The 12,974-nt window shown below is 40.6% G+C and overlaps 1 protein-coding gene across 2 annotated transcripts; it reads right to left on the reverse strand.

Annotated features, from left to right (window-relative positions):
• Nucleotides 1–991: 991 nt before the first annotated feature.
• On the reverse strand, nucleotides 992–12,938 carry LOC117452220 (myogenesis-regulating glycosidase-like). 2 transcript variants are annotated; one of them, XM_034090725.2, is made up of 6 exons: nucleotides 12,864–12,938; nucleotides 10,224–10,694; nucleotides 7,752–8,283; nucleotides 6,233–7,037; nucleotides 4,985–5,103; nucleotides 992–4,525 (listed from the first exon to the last, which is right to left on the reverse strand). In XM_034090725.2, the coding sequence occupies exons 2-6, from the start codon at nucleotides 10,490–10,492 to the stop codon at nucleotides 4,178–4,180; spliced, it is 2,073 nt and encodes a 690-aa protein (XP_033946616.1). In that variant the 5' UTR covers nucleotides 10,493–10,694; nucleotides 12,864–12,938; the 3' UTR covers nucleotides 992–4,177. The 2 variants fall into 2 exon arrangements, with proteins under 2 accessions (XP_033946616.1, XP_033946617.1); XM_034090726.2 differs by having other exon boundaries at nucleotides 10,224–10,723; nucleotides 12,864–12,934.
• Nucleotides 12,939–12,974: the final 36 nt, after the last annotated feature.

Here is a 12,974-nt window from a genome sequence, read left to right on the forward strand (position 1 = left end):
TTTCCCTCCAGTTTTTCTCCTACACGGGTTATTTAAGGTGTGATTTCCTCTCTGTTCAAGATGCATTTTTATGGAGCTCTGATCCTCTTCATGACACTGTCTGCAGGTAAAAACAACTGATGTATTGGCTTCATGTTTAAACACAAATAAATGTAAGTTTTTTCTAAGTTATCATGATGGTGACCTGGAATTATGTCGCAGTAGTTTGATATGGCACATTCTTTTATAATGAATTTGAAGGCATATATTTGTATCGGATATAAAATTGCTTTCTTAAAAATATTTAGTTGTGCATATACTTTGATTTAATAGACCTATTTTCAGAAACTGCAACTAAGCAAAAGTATTGGAAGCAAAATACATTTTTATTGTGATTTTTGGAGGATGGTGATAAAAAGAGCATGACATTATGTGTATCCTGAACAATGTTTGGCACTTTTCTCAATTTCTGTATAGCCTATGGGTTGAAATGCCACACATGTGTTGCAAGTATTGGCTGCTCAGCGGTGATGACTTGTCCTTCCGGATTGAACCGTTGTGCCAGCGTCGAGTTATTGGGTGAGTTAGCACTTCAAATAGATCATCAGTGCTATTCTCTTCAAATGCTTGGTGGCTTGTTTAAACTGAGTTTCTTTATATCGCACCTTGCAGGTTTGAAAACCAAGAGTTGCATGACCAGCGAGGCATGTGTTGAACCCATTAAGTGCTGTTTCTACGACCTGTGTAACAGCGCCATGCCCGCCGGCAGCAGTCCGCTCCTCCTGCTGCTCTCCTCGGCCATCATCACTGTCTTTCTCTGAGGCTCCGGAGCAGCTACAGCTTAACTAAATGTTTCTTCTTTTTTTGGAACCCTGGAAGAATAAATACATTTCCGGACGTATAAAAGCTGTAAATTAATAATAATAATAATAATAATAATAATAACAATAATAATAGATTACATTTGTATAGCGCCTAATGCATCTCGACATTTGTTCAATAAAAGACAACATTATGGATGATTATGTAATTGTTTAATTGATTTGTTCTGCATTTCACATTACTATAGCAACGGCAGTTTTGTCATGAAGCCATAATAAGAAACATGGGTGACAAAACAGGACATAGAACATTAACACTATTGAGGACATTTATAAATTGTAAATGAGCAGATCAGCGGACTAAGATGTTTGGACTGTGAGTTAATTTTGATCAACAGGTCAACACAAGCATAAATAAAAAGACAGAAAACATTCAGGAGAGAGCTTTAGAGAGCTCTCTCCTGAAAGACTGAGAGGCGCTGATTACCTCAGCTCAATGAGGTAAAGGCACACCTTTATATGATCATTATAGTTCTAAAAAAAATAAGAGAATAGATGAAAACCAGGTATAAAATACTATATGACAAAAAAGTTGTTATTAATAAACAAGAATACAGTTTGAAAGGGGAGTGATTTGTAAAATATCCATAAAGAAAAAGAAAATCTGTTTACAGTTCTGTTTCATCTGGGTGTTGAGAGATGTATCCATAGATCTCTTAATGTTGCTCTCAAAGTGCACCAGATTGATGCTTTTAACTTCAATATTTAAAAAATATATCTTGCCGGCAGCAAATTGGTCAGGGCCGGACCTATACGTCAGTCAAAGCTCAGCGTTGGTAAGGAAGAGACAGGACAGGCAGAGAGAAAGAGAAAGAGAGAAAGTGATGGAAGTCAGGGAGGAACTGCACAAAAGAATGTCGGCTTAATAACCCCATCTATCTATCTATCTATAACATAGTCTTCATTTACAATATAGACATATAGGCATCATTTTAAAACCACATACATCTATTGCAGTTATGATGTCATAATAACATACAATTGTATAAAACACAATTTGCTTACATCTTCGTTCTCTTTTGAGAATCAAATAAAACAGATTTAAATAAAAAAATAATGCAAACAAACAAGTGAAATGAACTAAATTGCTGAATTGCTTTTAATTCACTGGTAGCGACAAGTGAGGAGGAGCAAAAAGTGAACAAAGAGGGAGAGAATGAACAAAGAGAAAGAGTAGAAGACAGAGAGAGTAATGAACAGGAAGAAGACGGAGACTAAAGAAGATGGAAGAGAGGCTGCAGGTTATGGAAAGGAGAGAGACATGGAAAATGAACGTTGACAATGTGTTGTGATCATTTTAGCCTCTTCTGCATGTCCAGATCATTAATAGTAACAATCAACTGATTCTTATGCATTTCACTTTCAAAAATAATGTATGCTGCAGCCACTGACATGGTTTGAAATCAATACATTATCCAATTTGTGACCCAGGACTTAAAAAGCACCCAACTAGATCATGAAAATCCCCCAAATCTATACCCGAACCCCCCTAGCATGTTTGGACCTCGGTATTTAGGAAATCCTGGATACGGCCCTGATCATAGGTGAAGAAAGTGAAGACAATCTACAGATAATACAAAAGGCGGTTTAAAATAAATGTTTTTAGTGAGTATAATCTGATACAAACTTAAGTTGGGTCAGTTTGTTTGCAGGATCTTAAAAAATGCATTTTTGAAAAAGATGTAAAATTGAGCATGTTGTTCTTTGAAATATTCTAACTTTAGTTTTGGTAATGTTCATGTGTTCTTGCTGAACATACAAAGCTCATGCTTTCCAGAATAGAACAGACCACAGAAAGTGCAACAACCTTTTCGGTTCTTTGGCAGTTCAACTTCATATCGCAGGAACTATTCTCTGCAATAAAAATGCTGTTAACATTAGCAATCATTCAATTAGAAACACTTCCCTTTAGCATGTTAAACTATGATGTGTCTAAACTTTGTATGTTTAAATCATGGTTTAAATATTGGCCAGTTAATTTATTATATATAATGCAGAGCCCTAGAGAGATAGGCTCTGATATAATGACGAAATCCCTTTAAATGTATCAGAAACGTATTTCTTACAGAAGTTAATGTAGTGTTTTTATGTTTAAAAACATATTTGTTATATTATTCTAAATAACGCATTTTTTTCATTTAGAAATGTTGCTAATTTACAAGTCAAAGCCAACGCATGTAAGCTTGGAACATGTATGACTATGGCACCATCTGGTGGTAGTATCAAGAAGGCAAGAACGCAACAAAAAGGCTCTGGATTTACAAAAAAAATGTCAACTGACAAAAATATCAGAATAATGTTAAAAAGATACTCTGATCCCGTAACAGTTCTATATATAGTGACTTCAACATTTTACAAAACAATACTGACTCTAGCTTATACGGCAGAACTATTTTCGAGCTAGGAATTTAGATTACTTAGCCAGTGGAGTGCTATACTATATATTGTCATCCCAGAAAACACTGCAGACAAGCATGTATTGAGATGGGAGATCCTCACATACTTTGCGATGCCAGTGTGTTATAAACTATTGGTACAAATCATCAAGCCTTAAATCACTGTGAGCAGAGGTGAGTGTCGGCATAGCTTAGTTCAGCTGATAAGGCAAATAATGTCACGAGGCAGACATGGACGGCACGTAGTAAAATGGCATCTTTGAGAACAATACCGTTGTTCCAAGGCAAACTAGTAGTACATATTTGCAGTGTGTTAATCATGACAATTACCCCAGATTGAACATGTGACTTTACTGTTAATACACTAAAATACTATCCAACAAATTGAAAGAAAATAAGTTAATAAATAGAATGTAATTAAGAAATTAGTCACATGTTAGTGTCAATTCAATGCAAATGAATGCACGCTAGCTCAAACATAAGTACATGTAAGGTTAGGGATGCCCTCTGAGTGCATATGTATTGCCGGTTCAGTGCCCCACCCTCTCAGGCCACAATAAAAACACAAGTGAGATTACTTCTGGCACAGTTGTTATTAAACCATACTAGCTTTGGTGGAAGACAAGGTGACGATACAATCTGAGATCGGTTTTACTATTGGCTGTGGAAGGCACATGAGGATCAGCTTAATGGCGGAGCAAGATGATTAGGAGTAAACACAAATGTCATTGTTATTCTGTGAGTGGACGGTTAATATATACACGCAAAAGTCTGCAGAGTAGACATGTAGTTCATCTTGCCAAAAACTTGCAGTGAATTTCCCGACAACAAACATCTCCTGCTACTTCTTGGCATTTGTGCTTACAAGAATGTACATGTGCAAACAGAATGTGTGTGCGAGTTTAAGTGCCTTTAATGTCTTCAGTGAACCCATGTAAAGAAAGCTATCTCGTCCAGGTCCACGGGGTAGTCAGTGAGGTACATGGGGCACTTATCAAAATGTTCTCCCTTGTAGCTTCTCCATCGCCCGGCAGGCAGGTAGATGTCCCTCTCCTGCTTCCCTGGCTCCAGCACCGGAGCCACCATCAGGTCATCCCCGATCAAGAACTGGGAGTCGATCTTGTAGGCGGCCTCGTCGTTGATGGCGATCCACCAGAGGGGCCTTATGATTGGGTCTCCTGTGTCAAGGACCTCGCCTGCCAGCTCAAGGACCCTTGGGGCCACCAGAGTCTTGTGAAGCTCTGTGAACTTCTGTGCTATCTGTACAACCTGCAGGTCAAAACACAGAGATACAGAGTTAGCCTAAAATAGCTGCATGGTGGCTGGTTTATTAAGACATTTTCTTCTAGATTTCTGATAGCAATACATGTAAAAGACAAGGACGAGGGGCACAATGAAGTCAGAACTTAAAAGCAAGTAATACCTACTATTGTTAGATATTTGTACCATTTATCTACATTTATTAATCATCTAGTCAATAATACATTAAATGGTTGTCATGCTTTCCTAGTGTCGAGCTAATTCTGGCTTGAAACGTTGTGCTTTTTATAAATGTAAGAAAAATAGAGAACAATCTACAGTACATTGTTGAAAGTCTATTATAAGCAGGAATCATCCTTCAGTTGTTTGACTTAACAACTTGTCATCAAAGATGTGGACATGCTTTCACATTAATGGAAATATATTTACACATACAAATTCTACCTCGAGTGGTTTGAATTGGGTTACCTCATTGTCATAGGCCCACGGTGGTATAGAGAACTGCATGGCAGGCATGAAAGCAGACAGCTCCAACCATCGGATGTACAGCTCTCTGTCTGGAAGAACGTTTTTGCCATCTGAAGTACCTAAAAATACAAAACAGATGTAAGAAAGTACACTAAAACCATGTCAAATATATGTATGTGTCTTTCCATTTTTTTCTTCCTGAGTATAGTGACGTAACCATACCCAGGTCCAAATGGACCAATCCGTGGAACACACACACACACACACACACACACACACACACACACACACACACACACACACACACACACACACACACACACACACACACACACACACACACACACACACACACACACACACACACACACACACACACACACACACACACACACACACACACACACACACACCCTTATCTTTTCTCAGCCGCGACTCCGTAGATCTCCACTCACAGTTCGCCACACACGTGTGTGTGCTCAGGCTGAGTTCCGCGGTGTCTTGCTGTCTCGCAGACCCCACACAGCAACCAGGAAATGACACCAGTAACCCAGCTCACACTGGCCGCTCCTCGAGCCTCAAAGGGCTGAGCAGTGAGCCCCGCAACCTCGCGCCAACACGGCATCCAGACCCCATGCAGCATTCTCATCAGTTTGTCATTACTGGTGTCATTTTCTGGTTGCTAACAAACGCCATTGTAACACATAATCACACATCAGAGCACAGTGGGCTCACAGGGAGGGGAGGGCAGGAGCTCCAACAAGCCGTTTAGGACAGAGAGTGAATACACATACTATACAGACATGCTGTATGAGAAACCAATGTGAGTTTGGAACATTGAACAATGTAAATCTATTCTAGTATACCTCAACAATGGAATTATGATCAGTAGAAATGGCCATGACATGGGACCTTTAATGCTTACTTTCTAATCTCTTTAGCAAAGGCTCCACTAGACCATTTTATATTTAAGGTAAGTAAATAAAGCTATCCCACCATCCTTTTAGTATTAATATTTGAAGTGACGCACATCAATAACATCCACCCATCCTAGCATTAGTGCAGTCCGATTAACTTAACAGGCAGTTGTCTTTTCCAGGAATGAATTTCTCAAAAAGATGTCTTGACCTCATGACTTTTTAAAATAAATCAAAGTTAAGGTAAAGTGGTTAGGAAAGGGCATAGGACCTATTTTTGTTGGACTATTCGTTCGCAGCCTCTGTAGAAATATGTTATGGAGTACCATACCTGTGGTGCGGTTGGGGTATGCATTCCCTCCTATCATATCAGGTAAGACAAACTGGTAGCCCAGAATGCTAATCGTCAGTACAGTCGGGATGATGGACTTGAGGCCGAGCTCGTAACCCCACACAGAGTCTCTGTCAATGATCCTGAAGAAGCAGGAGATGTCCTGGCTCTGGTAGCCGACCCTCAGCTCTGCACGCTCACTGAACGGGATGACCATCTCTGTGTAGCGGCGGGTGAAGGTGGAGGGATCCGACAGTGGGACCATGGTGCTAAACTGGCGTGGGAGGTAGCTTGACTCCCCTGCATCAAACTTGAAGGACGTGACGCCATAGCGAGTTTTAATCATATGCAGTTGTGAGGAATACCACTCTCTTGCTTCTGGGTTTGTAAAGTCCAAGATTCCTCCGATGCCGTTCCACCAGCGAACCAGAGCAGGCAGCTCTCCGCTCGGTTCCCGCACAAACAGTCCTTTCTCCACAGCAACACCAAAGTTGATGGAGTCATAGTTGATAAAAGGGTGAGTCCAGAGCGACACTTGAAACCCGTCCTCTCTGAGTTTGTCAAACATACCGCTAGCGTTGGGGAACTTCTGCGGGTCAAAGTCAAACTCTCCATAATCTGAAGTGTAGCGGTCGTCCAGCTCCAGGTGGGAGCACGTGAAGCCATGCTCGGTGATGTCAGAGGCGTACTGCAGCAGTTTGTCCTGAGTCACAGCTGTCTTATGGAGAGCCCATGTGGACCACAATGGCTGTTTGAACACTTCAGGGGATGGCACCTTGCTGGGCTTTGGGAAATATCGACGCACCTGAGCACAACAAATGCAGACACTTACTGCAGGAATATTCACAGCAACAATTTACAGTGAAAATGTTTGCTCCACTGCTGTATTTGGTGATAATAATGTTCTCATCTTAGTATATTTCCCCCAAAATGTCAGAATTTGACTTCAAATACTACGTGGCAAAGATGTCTGCCGCGGTGTGAAATCAAAACTAATCTCAATTCAAGTCCTCGTAACTTTAGCAACTAGCCATTTTTATTTATAAATGAATACATGTTTTGCAAGTATAGATCACAGTTATCAGAGTCCTACGTTACACCTTAAAGCATCTTGTTTTCGTACTATCATCAATCCAAAACCCAAAGATATTCACTTTATTGTAATATAAAAAAGAGAGAAGCAAAAACAAACAATGTAGAAACCAGAAACTAGATTTTGGTAGATACATGAATTTGTCAACAACTGTCAGAGTTGTTCATAATTAATATGTCTGTAATATATCAGTTAAGAATACATTATGCTTTGATATTTCCTGTCATCTTCACTCCAATGTAGCTCTTTTAAATTTGTTTAAACTTTCTTTACTTTTTACTTTAAGTGCCTAAGTGTAAACAATTCCCCTTTGCCCCAAACATTCTCAAAAACAAACACTTCAGACTTAACTATAGTGCTCTTATATCAATAATAAGTTATTGTTACAAGTGCACTCTTACAATTCCACAGTATGTCATTACTTACCATGTATTTGTGAATAGAGGTGACATCCAAACCCACACACACTCTGTAGCTGAGTTCGGGTAAGGCCTGATGTCCCTCTGCTGGTTTGAAGGGAGAGTCCTGGTACCGGGCCTGGAACCTGAGGGTCCTGTCCTTCTCTGACCAGCCCAAATGGAAAGGCACCGAGTCATTAATCTTGATGGCAGTCGCATTCGAAGACAGCCAATAGCGTTCCAAGATACCCCCAAAAGCATCTCGATTGGAGTAGACATCGCTGGTGATGAAAGGCTCAGGTTCCTTTTCTCCCTGTATTCTGATAGGCCAGTACTGTGTTGCTGTCTCCGCCCCTCCATACCAATGAGAGTCATTATAGGCCATGGCGTGCTCCACTGAGCGCTTACTTTGCAGCTCCTCCCAGCGGACACGATAACATATCACAGTGTCCTTTGGTCTAACAGTCTGGATAAAGAAGTTGAGCTTGCCAGAATCTGACTGAGTGCAGCTCAGGATATTTCCCTCTTTGGAGCAGGAGTCCAGATCCAGAGTGCCAGACCTGGAAGGCAGCAACAACACAGAGTTATAAAATATAAATGAACTTGTGATACACAGCACCTATTGTAACTTCCAAATAATTGTGAGACTATAAGAATACTTTGCAATTGAAAGATATTGTTTGCTACATTTCATTACTGTATTTCACTGAGAGTGCACGGATTGTACCATGGCTATTTCTGGGAATGTGAGCTTTGCTGATAAAGGACCTGACCAAATCACTTTCCCCTAAGGATGTAATCATGTGTCTGCCTCCTGTGGATTTCCATTCACCATCCACACATTGCAGACAGGCAGCTTTTTAGTACAAATCAGCACAGAAAGAGAAACAACTGTGCCAACCAAAAAAAAAGATATATGGTACAAGAATACTCTGAACTAAGATGTACTGCATAGCTGATTCACCAGAAAACAGTTCATTAATGTTCCTATTTTGATTGTATTTTGATTGCTCTGAAATGGCCATGGCAGCAGCAGGATAGATGTTATCATGTGCATATTCCATCTCGAAGAAATGTAATCTGCAACTACAACATAGTAAGTGTAAAGAATTATAATAACAGTATCGTCCTGGGATATTATGTATTGTGACACTTATTGATTGTCAAAGACAGTATATGTTTTGATGAATAGTGTATTTAACATGAAAAGATTATTAATATTTTATATACCGGAGTACTGCAGTCGGTTTACCGCACCGTTGTGACGAAAAGGGAGCTGAGCCAGAAGGCAAAGCTCTCCGTCTACCGGGCCATTTTCGTTCCTACCCTCACCTATGGTCATGAAGGATGGGTCATGACCGAAAGAACGAGATCGCGGATACAAGCGGCCGAGATGGGTTTCCTCCGCCGGGTGGCTGGTGTCTCCCTTAGAGATAAGGTGAGAAGTTCGGTCATCCGGGAGGGACTCGGAGTTGAGCCGCTCCTCCTTCGCGTCGAAAGGAGCCAGTTGAGGTGGTTCGGGCACCTAGTTAGGATGCCACCTGGGCGCCTCCCTAGGGAGGTGTTCCAGGCACGTCCAGCTGGGAAGAGACCAAGGGGTAGACCTAGGACCAGGTGGAGGGATTATATCTCTTCGCTGGCCTGGGAGCGCCTTGGGATCCCCCAGTCAGAGCTGGTTGATGTTGCCAGGGAAAAGGAAGTTTGGGGCTCTCTGCTGGAACTGCTACCCCCGCGACCCGACCACGGATAAGCGGGAGAAGATGGATGGATGGATGGATATTATTTTAAATAGATATGCGCCATCTTAAAGAAGTGATATTGACTTTTTTTGTGTTACAAGGATTGTAATAAATGCAAATAAAGATCCCATTTGTCACGCCCTGGCTCAAGGACGGACAAAGGAAGGAGACCACACATGATTCATCCAATTGAAGTGCATTTATTTAAAGAAACTAAATTAACTATGAAGTCAGTTAATCAGTTATGTGTGTAGTGTGTGGGTGTGTGAACATGCATCAGTATATAAAGAACCAACCAACCAACCAACCAACCAACCAACCAACCAACCAACCAAGGTCCAGTAGAGCCAAGCTACCCAAGAGGAGAGAGAGACTGACTGCTCAGGCACCCATACTTGTAGCTGAGCAGTCAACCCAAATCAGGTGTCAGCAATCTCTCCTGATTTGGGGAGTGGCTAACCAGGGACCTGAGTCTAAGGCCTAGGGGCCGTCACACATTTCACTGATTGCATAAAAAGTAATCTCTTTTTAATTAGATTGTCACTTTCTAGTCACTTTCCAAACAGAAAATGACAAATAATCTCTGGTGCCAGTTTCTTAAATCAATTTTATGTTGGAGCATGTTCTCCATTGATTTGTTTTATTTTATTCTGAATTTAATGTGTTTGGGGTTGTGAGCGTTGGTAAGACAAACTGAGAAATGTATAATAAATAATAAAAATATATATAAAGAATGAAAATAGTCCCCACAGTAAACGTACCTGAAGGTCATACTGAAGACCACAGCCCCCGTCATGTTATGAATAATAAAACCGTCCTTGTTGAGGTCCAGTAGCTCGGCCTTCAGCAGCTGGGCTTTACGGAGGGACGCTGAGTAGTAGCACCAGGACACCACAGCAGCCAGCACCAACACACAGCCCAACAGGCCTGCTAACACCATGGGCCGGCCCTCATGAGACAGTTTCTTCTTCATGGGAGAACCACCTGCTGTCTGCTGCTCCCCAGGAGCCACCGGCACAATCTGGTACATACTGAAGATTTACAGCAGTGAGGTGTGCAGGAGAGCAGCTTTGGAGGAAGAGTGGCTGGAGTGGACAGCTGTAGTGAACTCACTGTCAGTGTCACTGAAAATTGAATATCTGTCACACTGACAGAAGTAGAAATAAAGGAAAGCCTGATGTCTACCTGTCGATCTTGAGCAAAGCCTCCATTTCTGAATGATTTGTCCAAACCTGCAAGATGAATAAAGAGAGACAGGGATCTACATTTAGTTGATTTTTTGCTCAATTTATATCAAGTCAATGCAAAGAAAGTCATACATCATTGTCGTGTCAAATTATCATATAATCATTAAAAACATATAATCTTATACACTGATTGCCTTTTAGTTTTAATTTGTAGTCTTGTTTGTGTTTAACAGAGACATTTGTTAAGGATTTACATTTCAGGAGGGCAAAAGGAAGTGTAAAAGGGGGATATGCAAATGCTTAGGACGAGGGGGTTTTATGGTTTAATGGTGGGGATGTTTAGATGATGCCTAATGAAATTTAAGGGTGGGACCAGTTGGCCATTCTCTCTACTATATAGTGTGACTGTAAGCTGTGTTCTGGGTGCAGATCCTCTGAGGAGGAAGTAGCTCTGTTCTTACATTTGGGATTGATTTCACTTGTATATTGACTTTCTTTATTACTTTATTAAATATAGCAAAAGACAAACTTTGTCCATGAATCATTTATCAGTTTCTCTTAAGAATGTCCTCCACAATCATAAAGTACATCAACAGAAAAATAATTACCAACTATTCAATATAAATAATCAATACATTTTCATGCAGAAATGTCGGGAAATGCTGTTTTTAGGCTCTCAAATATGACAGGTTTTTTGCCCTGTTTCTGTTTAATATCATGTTAAACTGAATATCTTGGACTGACAAAACAAGACATTAAAAGTGAGTAGCTTGGAACTGTTTGGGCATCTTTCACTTTTTTTATGGAACGTATAGGCCAAAACGTTAATATATTCATTTAGAGAATAATGGGCAAATTAATCGATAATGAAAGGAATTGTAGTTGAAGCCCTAATAATAATAATTACATAATAATGTTATAGTACATACAAATCCACTGTTGGTCACTCCCTTGCCACCAACATCACAGAGGGTGTTTGACAATCCAGTTCTAATATTACCACTGAGTCTCCATACATTAAGTTATAAATAGCTTTGGAGCTCTCCACACTGCATGATCTCTAATACACCCTAAAACAATAGTGTACAAGTTCTGCATGAGACAGTTACTCATAAGCAATCTAACTTCCCTTCAGTGATGCTTCAGTATATTTACCACCACCACGTTGGTATATTGTTTACAAGTTAAATAGCTATATGTTACTGTACTGTGTTCACTTGCTGTCAGGTGTCTACTGCAGTGGTTCAGCAGCAGCAGTGTCCCCAGCAGAGAGAGACAGAGAGAGCACACAAGCTTTAATCTGGTAAATGGTAGGTAGAGGTGCTGTGAAGCCACATTGGCACTGATAGAAACAGAACCAGTGACACCATAAAAACAGGCTTTGATCAGAAACACAATGTCAGCATAGTTAAATGACATTTATCTCTCAAGTAAAAGCACCTTGGGATTGAGTAAATAATATTTAAAAAGTAGCAAACCTCCAATAAGGGCACTGCAGCAGGCCTATAGTTTTCAGATATAGCAAAGGGCAATCATCTGCAACAGAACCATATTTAATGTTGCAACAGGTATCATTATGCCTCAGTGTTGCAGTGCAGGGAGAAAAGGAAATGGTTTAAGTGCATACCAAGCAAGAACCTCTGTTGCGTGACCTGTGTTCCTCTTTGAGAAAGTTTACACAACCCCCTGTTCGAATTACATCCTTTACCTTCTCTGTGTATAGAATTACATAAAAAACTGCACTGCCTCTTTCAACCATCATTTGTAACTTGGTTCATTGAGTTTTTAAATCGATTGCCTTGATGTTCAAAGCAATTATTTGATACATTGTGTTGGGAAAGTGTTTAATTTTCAAGTCCCAAATATTATAGCTAACTGCTTTATCAGGAAACAGGCCTCCAGATGCTATGTATTTGTTTATATAATGTTCTAGAATAGTGTCGATGTGACTCGGTATAACTAAAGTATCAAGCGTTACTAATGTGCCAGTGTCGGATCGATAACCCACAAGCACTCTCCGACACGATTATCGCTGTTGTCGCTGCATACAGTGACACTGTAACCGGTCGTACCAGTTGTCAGAAATGTGGTTGGAGACGGACATGTTCACCGCTAAAAGCTTAGTTAGCCATGTCAATACGACACAAAACAGTTAGATAACACATTTAAAACTGTGGTGCTAGCGTCGTGGTGATAAAAACAGAGTTATCTTACCTCTGCATCTGACTCTCTGGGGTCAATGTGTACACAGCTGTGAGCGCAGTACCACACTGCGCAGCTGCAGAGCGGTTTGAAGTTTCACGGTCCCGCCCCAAGCACAACGAT

The sequence above is a fragment of the Pseudochaenichthys georgianus genome, chromosome 9 (genome assembly GCF_902827115.2).
Source record: "Pseudochaenichthys georgianus chromosome 9, fPseGeo1.2, whole genome shotgun sequence".
NCBI lineage: Eukaryota > Metazoa > Chordata > Actinopteri > Perciformes > Channichthyidae > Pseudochaenichthys > Pseudochaenichthys georgianus.